The sequence below is a fragment of the Stegodyphus dumicola genome, chromosome 4, assembly GCF_044657685.1.
Source record: "Stegodyphus dumicola isolate Sdum_Otavi_A_Nest chromosome 4, ASM4465768v1".
NCBI classification, from domain to species: domain Eukaryota; kingdom Metazoa; phylum Arthropoda; class Arachnida; order Araneae; family Eresidae; genus Stegodyphus; species Stegodyphus dumicola.
In genome coordinates this window covers 34,132,180-34,147,829 of record NC_140771.1, presented here as the reverse complement: position 1 = coordinate 34,147,829, position 15,650 = coordinate 34,132,180, and the positions used below count along the sequence as shown (strand labels likewise).

The 15,650-nt window shown below is 33.7% G+C and overlaps 1 protein-coding gene across 3 annotated transcripts in view; it reads right to left on the bottom strand.

Moving 5' to 3' along the window:
- Positions 1 to 3,990: 3,990 nt before the first annotated feature.
- Positions 3,991 to 15,650, bottom strand: part of LOC118205483 (uncharacterized) — a 91,434-nt gene continuing 79,774 nt past the window's right edge. For all 3 annotated transcript variants that reach the window (XM_085814716.1, XM_085814715.1, XM_085814714.1), the window contains 2 exons: positions 5,928 to 6,084; positions 3,991 to 4,317 (listed from right to left, as the gene is read on the bottom strand). In XM_085814716.1, the coding sequence (XP_085670842.1) occupies positions 4,145 to 4,317; positions 5,928 to 6,084 (330 nt within the window). In that variant the 3' untranslated portion in view covers positions 3,991 to 4,144. The remainder of the gene's footprint in view (positions 4,318 to 5,927; positions 6,085 to 15,650) is intronic.

Here is a 15,650-nt window from a genome sequence, read left to right as displayed (position 1 = left end):
AAATAGTTTCTTTTCGTCAAAAATTATTTCTGAAAGAATTCCTTTTCTTGTTATAAAATGGTTAAAGCTCCTTATAGGAAGGTAAATTTCAAATTCTTTAGTCTAAAGATTTAAATGAACGATGGTTTATATGAAGAAATTCTTGCTAAAAACTTGTAGTAGGTTTAATCTTTATAAGTAATTAATTTTCTTTCAGTTTTGACGAGGTTTGTTCAGTTGAGACATCATTAAGTTGGTATATTTTATATATGGGAGAGACACAGGGCAAGTCAATTATAAAATACAAAAAAGTCCAACTTCACGCAGGAATCTATTTATTGTAGTTAACTTTAGTTTGTGTCTTTTTGATATTAAATGTAATATAAATTAAGATTGATTTTTTTCCTTATTTCTAACAAAATGATCTCTAATTTGTCACTACTATTACTGCAGATTTAAGATTTCATAAATCATATTTGGATATTTACCATTTGTGTAGGATGTTTACCATTTGGATATTTACCATATTTACCAAACACCAATATCTGAAAATTAAAATGTTTAATACATAAATAGAATCAAAACTTTAGGTAACATAGCTTGGATTTTTCTTTATCACCCCTTGTTGATCGAGGTAAATCCCTAAAGACTTAAAGGCACGATAAAATTAAATTACAGGTACCTCTTTGATAAAGCGGCCACCGAGCTTAATCGCCAAAATTAGTAAGCTTAATTTATCCGGTTTGTAACAAGCAAATTTCAGATGTGGTGAAAAACTCCCGAAGTAACACTACAACAAACAAATATGTACAGAATTTCCTTTTTATAATCTTCATAAAAGGACACTGCTGGACATTGAAAATGCAACACCAAGAAGGAGTGGTCAGAAATTTATGCAAATTTTAGAGTACACGTACTTCACTGAGTTTAGTCACTGAGATGGCGGTAGTGTTTGTAAAAAGAAACTGTGATGTCATAATTATGTATATGTATCAATTCGTCTTTGGTGTTCGTAAATAAACGTTGTGTGGAATAACGCTCTCTGTTTATTACTTTACATTCGATCCAGTCTGATTATTAGAGACTTACATATATTTTGTTTATGGTGTAGTGGTTTGCACGCTGAGCCGGTATTTCAGTGGTTCGTGGTTCGATTTCCGGCGAAGGCGATCGCTCATTTTTCATCTTGTCTGCTTCCAAAAATCCTAATGTCTCTACAATGTAAACCAGTGTCTGTAGCTTCAGCTATATATGGGCTTTATCAAAACTAACATTAATAAAAGTTATTTACAATCTCCAGTAAATAAAGAACGGTAAAGAGGATTTTCTACGATAACAGAAGAAAGCCATTACAAGTTCGTTAGACACTGATAAGTTAAGTATGACATTTAACGTTCAAAACGCAAGAAATATAATGATTTAAGTGAATTATGTAAGCAAGAGTTATCCAAAAGGAAAAGTCGGAAAAGAAAATATTGTTACGAAATGTCCAGCCGCGGTAAAATAAGATAGCTTACCCGCAAAGCGGGTTTAAGGTTGCCATAAAATGGCAAAAGAAGGCAAAGTTGCCACATTTGGCGAGAAATCGCCCATTTTGCCACAAAATTGGCGATATGCCATGGACGGATGGAGAACCTTCTGGAACGAATTCTTACTGGTTTACCCCAGAATGTTCTCGAACACAAGCCAAAAACTATATAAAACTGGAGACTGAGAGCGAGATACTTAGTCTCGAGTTAGTCAGTCCGTGCGAAGTCGATCGAGTTGACAGCCGGGCAGCGAGTGCCCGAGTGGGTGGTCGTGTGCATGGAAGAGTCTCTTAGTGCATCGTCAAGAGAGTCTGTTAAGCTCCGGCAACGACTGAACCGAGGAATCGGGAGCTGTGTTCTGTGTGTCATCGAGTGTATCGCGAGTTGTAGCGTGGAAAGTCTCGAGAGTAAGATGACCGAGAACGACCGAACAGAATCGGGAGCTGTACTCTGGTGCTTTGCAGTGAAGCTGTTTCCGCCGTTATTGCCTGATAACCTGAAGGCTGTGTCGCTGATTGTTCCAGCGAGTGTGTATAGTAGATCTTCGGCGACTGTAAAACGTGACTTTGGAGCTGTCCTGATTAATATTGGCTAAATAAAGTATGTTTCGATACTTCATCAAGTGTCGTCGTTATTCACTCCAAATCTACGAACCCCGTACGGACGTGAAGGAAGAAAATAACGTAACAATATTATGTGATTTAATTTAATAAAAGTGTGAAGAAACAGAACAACATTCATAAAATGTGATAAGAATAGTTTAGAAAATAAAGTAGATACATATTTTCAAGTAAATGTTCATGACATAGTATATTCTAAAATTTAGAACCGGTTAGATGAAGTGTGCTGTAAAACGTAATAAAATGGAATAAGCTAATTTTTAATATGTTTTAAAATTCTATATTTTAATTGGTGCATGGTAATTATGAATTTAGTGAAGATACAGATTTTTCAGATTTGTTTAACTGACAGCATTATGCATTTTAATTAATATTATGCAAGAGTCGCATTCCAGGTTTTGTTAAGCTTGTATTCAATTAATGTACGGAATAACTTTCAAAGCTGTTAATATGCAGAATATATTACATAAGTGCTTATAATATTTGTTTTTGAATTAAACTGATTAGTTGCAATGAATTTGTAAAATTAATGTATAATCTACTATAAAGAATAACAATTTTAAAGTGGATTCAGATATCCCATCATGCAAGGTTTCCCTAATAAACATGAATGTCAAGGTCTTTCAGCATGCATTAGTATATTTCAATATGAGCGTCGTTGGTTGCCTGCAGATGTATCAAATCGGTATGCTAATTTATTCCACGTAGAACAAGTCATGACAGATGCTATTCTAGCACGGCAGCAAATGATCATTTTGCAAAAATTAAGCAATTATAAAAAATTTAAATTCTGTTTTATCAAAAATTGCATTGTATTTTTTGTTAGATAGTCACTATTTTCATGCAAACTGGCTCGCAATGAATAATAACTTTACGAAGCAAAACTTCTGCATATATTTAAAGTTACCTCACTCGTCCTTACAATCAAAACTTGAATGCTTTTTAATTATTTTGGTATGAAAATTATGAAGATTGATTTACGATAAAATACAATACAGTGATTTAAAATTAGTTTTGCGATTACTCTGCATTAACCAGTGTTCTACCGGAGTTTTTAAAAGATAACCTGCAGTTTAAAGCTGTTTTTCCCAATCTGAGATCATCGATCAAATGGTCTTCGAAGCCTGCCCTTGGGTTCTTCTAGATTTCCAGAAAAAGCAAAAAATGAAATTCTCTCTAACTATTGTACACCATACTATATACCAGCCGAAAATTCAAGAGTTTTGAAATTAAACCTAGTAATCGCCTATGAATTTTCCTCCCAAAACTGATATGTTTTACGAAATTCGTTACCTCTAATCCTATCTATGGACTTCCTACTCTGGGCTTAGCAACAAAAGAAGGATTTGAAGCACTATGGTGTTTCTGACCACCATACATTTAAATATAGAAGAGTTATGCAAGAATCGAAAGGCTGATCCATTAATGTGAGCGTAAATATTTATTTAAATTTGAATTAATGAGATAGAGCAGATACAAACTCTAATAGACTTGAATTGTTAAAAATAAATGTAAATTTTCTTCAGTTATTTTAATTACGCAATTATAATATAAAATTAAATGAATTTTGACTAACTGTATGTTAAAAATATAAATATACTGGTATTAAAATGTGCTAAAAAATTATTTTGTGGGGAACAAGAATAAGGTGGTGCACAGAATTTTCTAATTTATAAAAGTGGTCCCAATTCGAAAATAGACTGAGAAATGTTGTCGTAAAGAAATTCTAGTTCTGCTGTTAGAAGCCTTAATTTATATTTGAGCAGATAAATACAAATTTTCATTTTTATGGATACCTAAGTCAAACTCTTTCATGTGTATTTGAGTGAGAACTGAAAAATGCTGATAAAAATAAGCATAAAGAAAGTTTAAAAAAATCTTTATATAAACAGAGTACAGAGTTAAAATTGAATAAAAGATGTTCTTACATACAATACAGATGGTTATAATATACAGATGATTAACAATGCTGATTAGAAATGTTCATTATGAGGAGTTTTTTTTATCCAGTCATTTTTATAGAAACCATCCTAAACCATTATTGCCATTTTCCTGACTGTTAAAACTAGAACTCAGAAGCTGATCTATAAACAGTTCAGTTTCCAGATCATCTAAGGACATTTCAAATGAATTCCGTGAGTAGTTTGATTCTGGTGAACTTCTCTCATCTGATTCACTGTTATGCGAATCTGTTTATCGAAAATTAAAAACCCATTATCATTTATATAAACTACTATCAAGATTCAACAGTTAAAATGAATGCAGGGAATGTTAAAAAAAAGTAAATATTCATGGAAAACATTTATATTTCACTTATTGACATATTACAGTTATTTTTATCACATTTACAAGTCTCCCCCGTTATCTGAAAGTATATCTTTCTGATGAAATCTTTAAGAAGCCAACATGTCGGAATGCAAAACAGCACTTACCTTGAATATATGTGGGCAAATTATTTTAGCACATCCATAAGCTTAATTTATTAATTCATATGAAATAATGCATAAAATTGCAAATAAAACCAAAATTAATCCTTACTTTTAGAATAGTACCGATTGTAATAAGCTAAGTAATGACATAGGAAAGTAAGAAAGAATTTTTAAGAATCAGGAAAGTAAAAATGAAATAATTTTTATATGAACAAATTCATTTCACTTACGAGATAGAATGTACTCTGAATAGCGGAGAAATAATTAGGAAAACACTGGCTTTCAAAAGTTAAGCACGTGGCAGTGTATTCGATGTAATACAAAAAGTCATTTCTAATTGATTTCAAATTTCATAAAAAATTAATTGGTTATTTAATCATAATTATTTAATCATAAGTCTAATAAAAATGAAAGAATAGGCATTTAATGAAATTTTCATCATCTTTTGACATGAACAAGAGTTACATATCGACGTTTCATTGTAATTTCGTTATCTAACGCAGGAGAAGGCAATAACCACCATCTCTAGAGATAAAGAGTTTTCAGTTCTTAGACAGAATTAGTTAAAAGGGAAAGGGAGAGAGAGAGCAGAATGAAATTTTCGAACACTATTTCAAAAAATATTCCAACAGACTAAGATCTGGAAAATATCCAGGTCACTGTCCTCATTTACTGTTGCACATTCAAAGCTTTTGAAATCGTACTTTGCTTTGATGCACAGGTTCCTCAGTAATGCCATTTTTAGCGAAATTAATAGCTATTTGGGATTTTGTAAAAGTGTTTCGCATGAGAAGCATTCCAGTTTGGCAACTGTAAGTTTTATATTGTAATTCTTACAATTTCGTTTTGACACTAACTAATATTTTCGCTTCCAATATCTTTTCGCAAAACTAAGACTCATCTTTTTATTTTTTTCTATTATCGAAAATAGTTACCTTGGTAGTCTTTCGCAAATGCAAAATGATGTAAAGAAAACTTTCATAAAGCGGGGGATACTTGTAATAGGAACACAAAAATTAACAGAACTTTCCTCCATATAATTCTATATTCCAGAAACGTCTGATAAACTTACCGGTAAACATTTTAAAGCTATAGTTTTCCTTTTTTTGCATGGCTTAGATAACTAAATTTTCAGCTAAACCTCATCTTCTTATTTGAAATTCAACTGATGTCAAAACAAAAAGTTCGAAACTACTGAACTTTGTTCCATAGTACTTTCATCTACACACCAATACTGACACAAAATCACGTATATGAAATATATTTCACCTGCTACGTATTGAAATAATAAGGAGAAATCAAATATTTCTATTTAAACAACAATTTGCTATAAATAAAATAATCTGGAATTTTGCACGAAGATACAGTACCTTCGTAGTTCAGGATCTGGTATATACGATGCTCATTTCCTTTGCTTAGGCATTTCACGCTTTTTAATTTTAATAATGCTGCCCTCAGTCGCTGTTTTGCTTTTGTTAAAGCTTTTTCGTCAGTTGGATTCCATAACTGTTTCAATACTGCCCACTCCTAAAAGAAAATAATAAGGTTACAGGATTTGATTTCGAAAAGAAATATATGTATATATATATACCAGTAAACCAGCCACAAATCAAAAGTATGAAAAAAAAAGATTTGTTATACATATATCTATACACGGTGTTTCAGCAAATCGGTTACAAACTTTCAGGGGAGAGAATATACCTAGACGATGGAAAATCACGTAGCAATTCATGGTCAGAAAGGCTTTCCTGCGCGGTAATGAGAACAAAAGAAAAGTTCAAAAACTCGCCACCAGGGGCGTAATTGGCGCTGTATGTAGTATTGTTAAACGATCTAAGACATGAAGATATCGGTTTAAAATGTAATCGTTTCTGAAACGTGTTACAAAGCAGGTTAAATGTGGCGTCCACCATTTTCCGAAAGCAAGTTAAATCGTGTTTACTGTATTCTCAACAGCAGCTCTTGGTATATCATGAGGAATGTTACGGACATGTCGATGTCTCGCATTTTTCAATTAAACCAAACTGTTTAACTTATTTTTATACATCATTTGCTTCTTCTTGCCGTAAGCGAATTACAAGCCATTGCGGTTTTGCTTTATCCCAAAAACAGTTTAGTTTTAGAAACGATGAAAAAGTGTTAAACTGATTTCTTCGTGTTTTAGGGCCAAACCCAGGCTTCAAAAATCACGAATTAGCGATCTGTAAGAAAACGATTTCCGGAATGCGCACACTTTTGCGAGTGGTTTGCTATCTCACATTTTCTAATCGCTAATTTGAGGTTTTCAAGGACGAGTTTCTCCGTTACATGGATGGCGCACTCGACTTTTAATGCTTTTAACGGCTTTAAGTGGTAATTTTCTTTAGGACAATGTTTCTTAAAGGTGTAGAGACATTAGGTATTATTTTGAAGCAGGCAAGATGAAAAATTAGCAGCGCCTTCGCCGGGAATCGAACCGCGGACCTCTGGAATACCGGCCCAGCATGCAGAGCCACTACACCACGAAGGCACGCTAAGAAGGCGGGAGAAATACCTTATAAGGGTATACAACATGTTAAATCTGTATAGCAAAAAGTTAAGATAGACTCCGACTCTTATTTCGTTTAACAATATTGCATGCAACGCCATTTCCTCCCTGGTGGTGAGTTTTTGAATATTTTTTTCCTCGCGGCAAATACATTCTCATGACATCCTTTACACGATTACCAAATTTGACAACATTTGGTCCAGTACTTTTCTTTTATGACCATTTGAAAGTGGAACTTTAATTATAACCATCCTGTATATTATATACATGGGTATATATTACGTCGGTATATATACGTGGATATATATTATATAGAGTGGGCATATATATGTAATGATATTTTTAAATCAATTGATTAAATTAAATTCTAATCATATTGCTTAATAATATGTTGGTGATTCTCTACCTAAATTGCATCCCTGTTCCTAAATTTTGGGGAAATCCTTTCTTTATTATAAATTATATTAACCTGTTGGCGCCCGCCAAATCGCCAAACTCATAAATCTGTCATATTACATATAGTCCTTAAGAACACTCCTGATCAGAAGATAGCGTCACTTCGTGATTTCATTTTATATCGCTGATTGGATGAGCACCATGACGCACACATATCTATAAATAGGGCTGCTCCTAGAGGTACAGGAGGAACGCTTGTGAGATGGAAACTAAAATAAACACTTTGTATCACTTTATATTCCAAAATTTGTCTCATTCCTCTTGCCCCGGCTGCACAACACAAATTATGTATGAGAAAATACATTTCAGAAAGTCGGTAGGACAGAGATATTTTCATTAGCCATTATTCTCTTAATAATACTTTCATAAATAAAACTAAATCAAAATATTTTCTTTAAATTTTTCCAAAACAATATTAGAACCTAAATATATTCTTTAAATACCAAATTTAAAATACATTTATATCAAAGCAATACTTTTTAAAATTTTTAAAATAAAAACGCAATTTTTAAATCAATAATTATAATTCAATAGTAATAATATCATTTGCAACGCCAATCTTTTTACTAATTGTTTCTGTTTGATTTATTGTGACGAGAATACGAGTGATGAAATTGACGCGAAAATACACATATTTGCGCACTCTTGATTAGATTTCCGTAAAACACGATGAATCACCACACAGCTCTCGAGAGCAACACTGAACTGTGCAGACGTAAAGGAAGATTCACAGCCTCAAAACTAGGTCAACTTACCGTTGACCTAGTTTGATGAGCACATTTGATGAACGACGATTTTTCGATGTAGACACAGATCACGCATCACAGGGGGCAGAAGGATGAATCTCTGGACGTAAAAAAAAATCTGCAGAGTACCACAACATACAGGTAACAGAAGGATGATTTTCTTGAAGCGAGAACGCCTGGAGAAAAATATAAGAACATAAAAGTCGCACACCGGCAAATTTATCTAAAGTGCGTAACATTTTATCCGTATAATCCTTGGGGTATCTTCTTTTCTAAATAATCCCTTTGAAGGTGGGATTCTGAAATGTATTTTCTCATACATTATTTGTGTTGTACAGTCATGGCTTGAGTACTTTAACAAAACTCATTTAGATAAAGATGAAACGTGGAAGCTTAATGCATCTCGATATTTAAGAGGTAATGCACTTAGCGCATATGTCAAAAACTGCCATCAAATTACTAAATATGTGGAATTAGTCCAAATTTTAAAGGAAACTTTTTTCGACCCCACTTTAACTACGTTTGGTGATTTTGCCAATTTCAAGTACAGTAATAAACAAGACATAACGCAATATTTTCGCAAAAAAATAGATATTGGTAAAAAATTAAATCTAACTCATGAAATGATCTTGGAGGGTCTGACGGATGGCATTCCTATAGAATTAAAATCTTTAATGACGATCAACGCACCCTCTGACCCCATCTCTTGGCTTAATCAGGTCCATAAGCTTATTAAGATTCGCGAAAATCAACAAGTTCCCCTCCCAGATTCGTTACTCATTGGGGACAGTCTTCAAGATGGCAATTGATTTAATAGAGGTAGAATTTCAGCTTCCAGCTATAAAACTACTGTGAAACAAGGTTCTCCTAGACCCAACAATTTCCAACGTTTTCAGAGACCAAGTAATTTTTATAATCGGTTCAGAAGTCCAAGATTTACAAGCCATCATAATTATAGTTCTCAAAATAGATTGCCATTGCCACCCAGTCCCTGTAGACTTTGCACCTGGAATGGAATCCCAAATGCTTCTCACTGGTTTCAGGTTTGTCCTTTCAGAGGGGAGAGATCTGATACACCTAATGCTACACCTAATGTTACACCCCTTACAATAGAACCAACCCCAGAAATTCCTCACAGTATTTGAGTATTAAAGGTGTCGGGATATTTGTCCAACAAGAAACGTCTAGAGTGTGTTGTAAGACAGTGGTTCCACCATATCAATAATTTCTTCTAAAACAGCTACACAATTACATTTAAAAGTACAAAGAGTTAGATCATTTTCAGTAACCCAAACTAAGGGACAAATAATCTTCAACAAAATATGTTGCATATAAATGAAAATTGGACAGATTAGTAACAGAATTACCTTGTTTGTTCTTGATAATAATTTGAATTATATAATTTTAGGACTTAATGAATGCAAATTACTTGAGTAGAATATTGATTGTACTAATTTAAAAATTAAACAGAGATCTGTTGTACTTAATGATGACTGCCATGTTGACAGCCGACCTATATCTTTATACCTCCAACTTCAAAGTGCTATAACAAATGTTTATCCATGTGTTAATAATGATAATAATGTAGGGAATTTTCCAACCTGTAAATATCTGACTACAAATCCAAAAGAATCAGTTTCTCAGTCTAACATTTATGTGAAAAATGCTGTTTCTAATAATGTCGATAAAAAAGAGTATAACTTAAAAAAATTGTTAAATGATTATTCATCCTTGTTTTCTAAAAATATGTATGATGTAGGAAAAATTAATATTGAACCTCAACGAATTAATTTAACTTCTGATTTGCCTGTATCATTAAGACCTTATAGAACATCTCCTATGGAAGAAGAGGAAATTAAGATCCAAATTGATAAATTATTACAAGCAGGTATAATTAAAGAAAGTTGTAGCCCATATTCGTCACCCGTGACTTTAGTACTTAAACGTGAGGAAGGTAAGAAAATTATATTATGTATAGATTATCGAAAATTGAATTCCCTGGTTAAAACGGATGCAAATCCTCTTCCTCGCATTGACACTTTGTTAGACAAATTAAGTAAAACAAAAGTATTTTCTACAATTAATTTGAGATCTGGTTTCTGGCATATCTCTATTCACCCTGCAAATACTGAGAAATTAGCTTTTTGCACGAATTTTGGTTTATTCGAATGGTTAAGACTTCCTTTTGGTTTCAAAATTGCTCCTGCAATTTTTAACAGAACAATTAGACGAATATTAACAAAAAGTAAAATTAATTTCGCTTGCAGTTACTTTGATGATATAATCGTTTACTCTTCCTCTGTGAAGGAACATTTAAAAATTTTATTTGAGGTGTTTAAAGAGGAGCATATTAAATTGAATAGAAACAAATGTGTGTTCGCCAGAGATCAAATCACATTTCTTGACTATGAAATAAAAAATGGTAGAATAATTCCCGATAACCATAATATAGAAGTTATTAAGAAACTTAAAAACCCCAGTAACACCAAAGAGTTACAAAGAGTTTTGGGAAGTGTGAATGTCGATCATAGATTCATTCCGAATTATGCAACTATTAGAGCTTCATTAAATAGACTGTTGAAAACAGATGTCAAGTGGGAATGGGATGACCAATGTCAAAAAGCTTTCGACGAATTGAAAAGAATACTGATTTCGAAGCCTGTTTTACAATTGTATGATTCTAGTAGGCCATGTCATATTTTTGCTGACGCTTCTCAAACTGCTGTTGGAGCTATTTTGAAACAACCAGATGAAAATGATGTCCTTTACCCTGTATCGTATCATTCCCGAACTTTAAGAAATTATGAGAAAAATTATACGATTACGGAGTTAGAATGTTTGGCCATAGTAGATGCCTTAGACAAATTCTATTACTATCATCATGGACAAAAATTTGTTATACATACTGACCATAAGGCCCTCGTTTGGCTCAAAAATGTTAAAAATTTAAAAGGTAGACTCTTCCGTTGATCGCTCAAAAACGAATATTCAATTTTGAAGTAAAATATCAAAAGGGCTCTACAAATATTGAAGCTGACATGCTTTCTAGACATCCTGTTTCACATCACCTCCAACATTGTGTACATTTACTTGATAGAAATGAAATAATCCAACAACAAAAAAATTGATAATGTCTGCGTAAAAAATTACCAAGAGATAAATGATATCATGGTAAAGAAAAAGAATTTTTATAAAATCGTAGTACCTAAATCCCTAAGAATAAAATTGTTGAGTAAAACCCATGAAAATTTGGTCACCCGGGGGAGTTCAAATTATGCTTAACTTAATCACCCCTCAATATTATTAGCCTCATATTAGCGAAGATATTAGGAATTTTGTTAAACATTGTCCTACTTGTCAATTTAATAAAAAGAAAAAACAGAAAAAAATTGGTCTTATGCAAGACGTACCCCCAACCGACAAACCTTTCGAATGTCTCTCTATTGACACTGTGGGAGGATTTAATTATTATAATTCCACATACAGTTATTGACCATGCATCAAGATATGTCTGGGCTTTTCCCTCTAAAAGTGTAACTTCAGAAACCTATGCCAATTGCCTAAAACAAATATTTCAAATACAAGTTCCAGAAACAATTCTGAGTGACAGAAATGCAGCCTTCACGTCCTCTAGATTCAAAATATTTCTTAAAAAGCATTATGTTAAACAACTTTTAACTTCATCTCATCATGCCCAAACAAATGGTAAAGTAGAAAGAGTAAATCAGTCAATAGTAACTCGACTAAAATGTAAAGTAAATTCTTCTTCTAAAAACTTTCCATGGACTAAAGTGCTAGAGCAAGTTGCTATCGAATATAACAACTCCCCTCATACGGTAAGTTCACCCCAGCATACTTACTATTTGGTGATCTCCATTTTGAATCTCCAGCTGATTAAAATACATACCCTTCCTTAAAGTAAGCAAGGGCTTTAGAACTATAGAATACCACCGAAAGAATAAAACTAGATATGACACCAGATTTGTAGAATCTAAATTTCAACCTGGAGACTTAGTCCTTTACGAAGAATTCCAATACCCAAATACTAGAAAATGGACCTCACCCTATTCAGACCCTTATCAGATTGTGAATAAATTATCTGAAGTTAATTATGAAATCGACAAGAAAAATTTTGACACGAAGAAACCAACTGAGATTGTACATGCGTCAAAATTAAGGTTCTATTATCCACCCGAGAACTTTAAATTACATCATGAATAAATCAAAATTTATAAATCAATAAACTATCCATAACCCTTCTTTTATTCTGTTGATGATAATTTCCCTGTTGTGTGTTATACAGATGGCAGTAAAATTAATAATCGAGTTGGATTAGCTTATGTCGTTTTCCATAATGGTTCTGAACTGGAATACAAACTCTTTAGAATTCCCAATGAATGCAGTGTTTTCCAAGCCGAATTACTGTGCATTAGTGAGGCAATTAAGTGGATATCTAACAACGTTTCGCTAAGTTCTAAATTTCTTATTCGCACTGATTCTCTTTCATCCTTATTTTCTCTTAGAATATCTTCTCATATAATAAATTACGTGACTTCCCATGCTCTTCTTAAAGACCTTAATAATAAAGGTGTTGATGTTATCTTTTCTCATGTACGTGGCCACATTGGCAATCTAGGAAATGAACGGGCTGATTGGTTGGCAAAACAAGCTACACATCTTCAAGTAATTACTCCAATGATACTTCCTAAGTCATTTTACAAGAACAAAAGTAGGGATGATACAATACTCGAGTGGAATGAACTATACAGGAATTCTACTACTGCCTCTTTGACTAAACTATATTTTCCTTCCATTCCTCACAGACTGAATAATAAACACTTTTTCTGCAATTTTGAAGTTACTCAATTTCTAACTGGACATGGTAAATTCAATTCATATCTGAAGAGATTTAGATTATCTAGTATAGACTTGTGTTCATGCAGTTTCGGGAGAGTGCAAAATGTCGAACATTTGTTGTTCTATTGTTCAAAGCTCAAGGAAGAACGAAAGGAACTCATTTCTAAGTTAAACTCTGTGAATATTACATTTCCTCCCCCTCTTCATGTTTTTGTCCAACATAAAATGGCTTTCTCTTTTTTCTGTAAATTTATCTCTTACGTATCATCTGTGAATTTGTAAGTTTATTTTATTTTGTGTTGTGTTATTGTATTTTTTTTTACTTACCTCTGTAAGTAAGCCTTGTGTAATACTTGGTGCACAAGGATTTAAAATTTTCAATTAAAAAAAACCCCTTCTTTTAGTTTTTATCCTGTCGTCCCTCTTAACAGTTGACTTATCTCTCAGTATTTGAGAAGCTTTGTCTGCCCCTTTTTCTTTACTGCAGCTCCTTTAAACTTGAGTTTCAGGTTGAATGCACTTCCCCGCGTGGAAAACACTCGATTGAGGATATACTACAAGTAGAGTACTATACCCTCATATTTCCTTGAGATCGTGTTTTCATATGTATGTGCTGTAAATTGTAGCAACAATTGAAAAACTTAAATTTCAATTGTTGAAATTTCTGAGTTTCTTTTTATGTTTCTGCAGCATCCTGTACAAAAAACTGGTATGGATGTCAGAAATTAAATTTTGTTTTGTTATCATTAATAAGATAAAAAGCGAATGACAAAATATGTTAAAAATCGAGCAAAATGTGTATTTTCAACAAGAGTATAAGAGCTCTAGTATCCTGACATAAAAACTCAAATGTTTCCAGTGCCAATATCAATCAATATTTCTAGCGCTAATTAAATGATCCGGAGGTCTCCAAAGACCAATAAAAGACTGAAGATGAGCCTGAATAACAACTCTAATGATTTTACGGACTCATACACAAACTGTGAGTGGCATGCCCTAAGATATAAACTTACAATTTCAGTTATGTTACTATTTCTTATTGCCGCGTAGCTAACCAGCAATATTTTATTAGTGCTTTATTTTTTTTCTTCACCTAGTTACTATATTATAATTTCATTAATCATTTATTATATTTTATATACTGTATTGATTATATTTTCAAATATTTTATGTCATATTTTATGTAAAAATTTTGTGTGCCTTGAAATAAATCCAATCAGTTTTCCTACTCGCTTAACAGTTAAATATTTTACTCTCACTATCTGGTCTGTCTTGGGTAGAAGGCCGCGACTCCAAGCCTATTCAAATGGGGGGGGGATAATCTGTAATGATATTTTTAAATCAATTGATTAAATTAAATTCTAATCATATTGCTTAATAATATTGTAGCGTTTTTTTTATTCTTCTGACACCAGTTGTTACGTTGTTACGTTACGGGGTCCGTGTGGATTTGGAGTGAATAACGGCGACACTTGATGAAGTATCGAAACACACTTTATTGGCGAGTATTGTCAGGACAGCTCCAAAAGAGTCGTTGATGAACTAATATAAACACGCTGACACGATCAGCGGCACAGCCTTCAGGTTATCAGGCTATCACGGTGGAGACAGCTTCCTGCAAAGCACCCGACTCTGTTTTCCGGAGTACAGCTCCCGACTCTGCTTGGTCGTTCTCGGAACTCCACGTACTCTCGAGACTCTTCACGCTACAACTCGCGATGCACTCGACGACACACGAGCACCGCTCCCGATTCTTCGTTTCAGTCGTTCCCAGAGCTCAACACGCTCTCTCGACGATGCACTAACCGTGATACACTAAGAGACTCCTTTGGTGCACTCGATGACCCACTCGGCACTCGCTGCCCGGCTGTCAACTCGATCGACTCTGCAGGGATTGACTCGTTAGACGAGACACCAACTCGATACTAACTAACTCGCACTTTAGACGAGGCAGACGCACACTAACTGGCTGCGGACCAGCAGGGTTTATATAGCTTTCGGCTTGTGTTCGGGAACATTCTGGGCTAAACCGGTAAGAATTCGTTCCAGATGGTTCTCGATCCGTCCATGGTATATCGCCTATTTTGTCACCAAATGGGCGATTTATCACCAAATGTGGCAACTCTACTTTCCCGTGCCATTTTATGGCAACCCTAAAACTGCTTTGCGGGGAAGCCATCTTACCGCGCCTGTACATTTCGTAACAATATGTTGGCGATTCTCTACCCAAATTGCATCCCTGTTCCTAAATTTTGGCGAAATCCTTTCTTTATTATAAATTATATTAACTTGTTGGCGCCCGCCAAATCGCCAAACTCATAAATCTGTCATATTACATAAAGTCCTTAATAACACTCCTGATGAGAAGGTAGCGTTACCTCGTGATTTCAATTAATATCGCTGATAGGATGAGCACCATGACGCACACATATCTATAAATAAGGCTGCTCCTAGAGGAACAGGAGGAACGCTTGTGAGATGGATACTAAAATAAACGTATCACTTTA